General features: G+C 49.3%; 1 protein-coding gene across 1 annotated transcript in view; it reads left to right on the forward strand.

The window, feature by feature from the left end:
* Window positions 1–317, forward strand: part of HOXD4 (homeobox D4) — a 2,074-nt gene extending 1,757 nt beyond the window's left edge. The window contains 1 exon segment of the mRNA XM_077751205.1: window positions 1–317. This exon segment is cut by the window's left edge and continues 50 nt beyond it. Coding sequence (XP_077607331.1) covers window positions 1–297 — 297 coding nt within the window. The 3' untranslated portion in view covers window positions 298–317.
* The last annotated feature ends 1,083 nt before the right edge of the window (window positions 318–1,400 follow it).

Below are 1,400 nucleotides of genomic sequence, written 5' to 3' on the forward strand. Positions count from 1 at the left end.
CGGACGGCCTACACACGGCAGCAAGTCCTAGAACTGGAAAAAGAATTTCATTTTAACAGGTATCTGACCCGGCGCCGTCGGATTGAAATTGCTCACACCCTGTGTCTCTCTGAGCGCCAGATCAAGATCTGGTTCCAGAACCGGAGGATGAAGTGGAAAAAAGACCACAAGCTGCCCAACACCAAAGGCAGGTCCTCCTCCTCCTCCTCTTCCTCCTCCTGCTCCTCCTCAGCGGCCCCCGGCCAGCATTTGCAGCAGCTGGCCAAGGACCACCACACGGACCTGACGACCTTATAGAAGTGGGGACCCTGGGCCCATTCCTCCCTGCGCTCCCGGCTGAGCCGAAGCTGCGGGGGCAGGCCGGGCTTGCTGTCACCTCCCTGGGCTCTAAGGTACTGTGGGGTGGACCCGGGATATGCAGGCCGCCCTCGGACTAGATTAGCATCCTGCCCGAGGGCAGCCCCCTCCCTGAAGCGAGATGGGGGTGGGAGGGGGGCGGGATTCTCTCTCTAAGTATATAATCATATGGCAGGAGCTACTGAGAACATAAACCTTGGCGAGTCATTAAACTTATGAAAATCTCTGCTGTTGGATTTTGAATTTGCAAATGAAGGTTGGATGCTTTATCCCAGGGCGAATTGGAACATCCTCCCCCACCCCACCCCTCCAGGGATCTTGGTGGTTAAATAATGTGGGGGAGTTGAGGCAGAAGGTTGGCCACCCCTGTGCTAGGTGCTTTCAGTAGAAGCAGGAAAGCTGGGCCAGGATTTCTGAACTTTCTGGGTTGTCTGTATAATTTCCGGTGTGAAAAAAAAAATATTTTGCTCCCAGTGGCCCCATGCCCAAAGAAATGAGTCTGAGAAGGAAGTGGAAACGGGTTATTTTATGTTTAGATTGTATTTGCTTAAATATTTATTTGTTGGGGGATGGGGGACAGAAATAACTGACATCTTAATGCCAAAAATCTTAAGACGGTGAAAGGGGCAGAGTTTCAGGGAGAAGAATCAGAGATGTATGGACTAACTTCTGGCTCTAACTGGCATTTTGAACTCCACCCTCTCCCCACTCCCCGGAAATGTGTGTAGGGGGCCCTTAACCCTTTTAGAGGGAAGCAGAGGGTCCACTCAAAGTTGAGTTCTTGAAAATATATTTCCACATGTGCTTTTTTCAGCACTATGCTTACAACTAGTTCTGGGTGATTAAAGGAAAGGGAAAAGAGAAAGAAACAAATGGTCCAACATTTTCCTTCTGGGGAAAGAAAACAAAACCTCTATGTTCTGGGTCATTAGATAATGACTGAATTTTCTGTTCCAACTGGATTCCAAATGCTGGATCCCAAATAACCCATATAGCAGTATTTTATAGGAATTGGTGTATGGCTTCTCTGGGAGAGGGGGTTT

This window comes from Crocuta crocuta, unplaced genomic scaffold (assembly GCF_008692635.1).
Source record: "Crocuta crocuta isolate KB4526 unplaced genomic scaffold, BGI_CrCroc_1.0 scaffold219, whole genome shotgun sequence".
Classification (NCBI taxonomy): domain Eukaryota; kingdom Metazoa; phylum Chordata; class Mammalia; order Carnivora; family Hyaenidae; genus Crocuta; species Crocuta crocuta.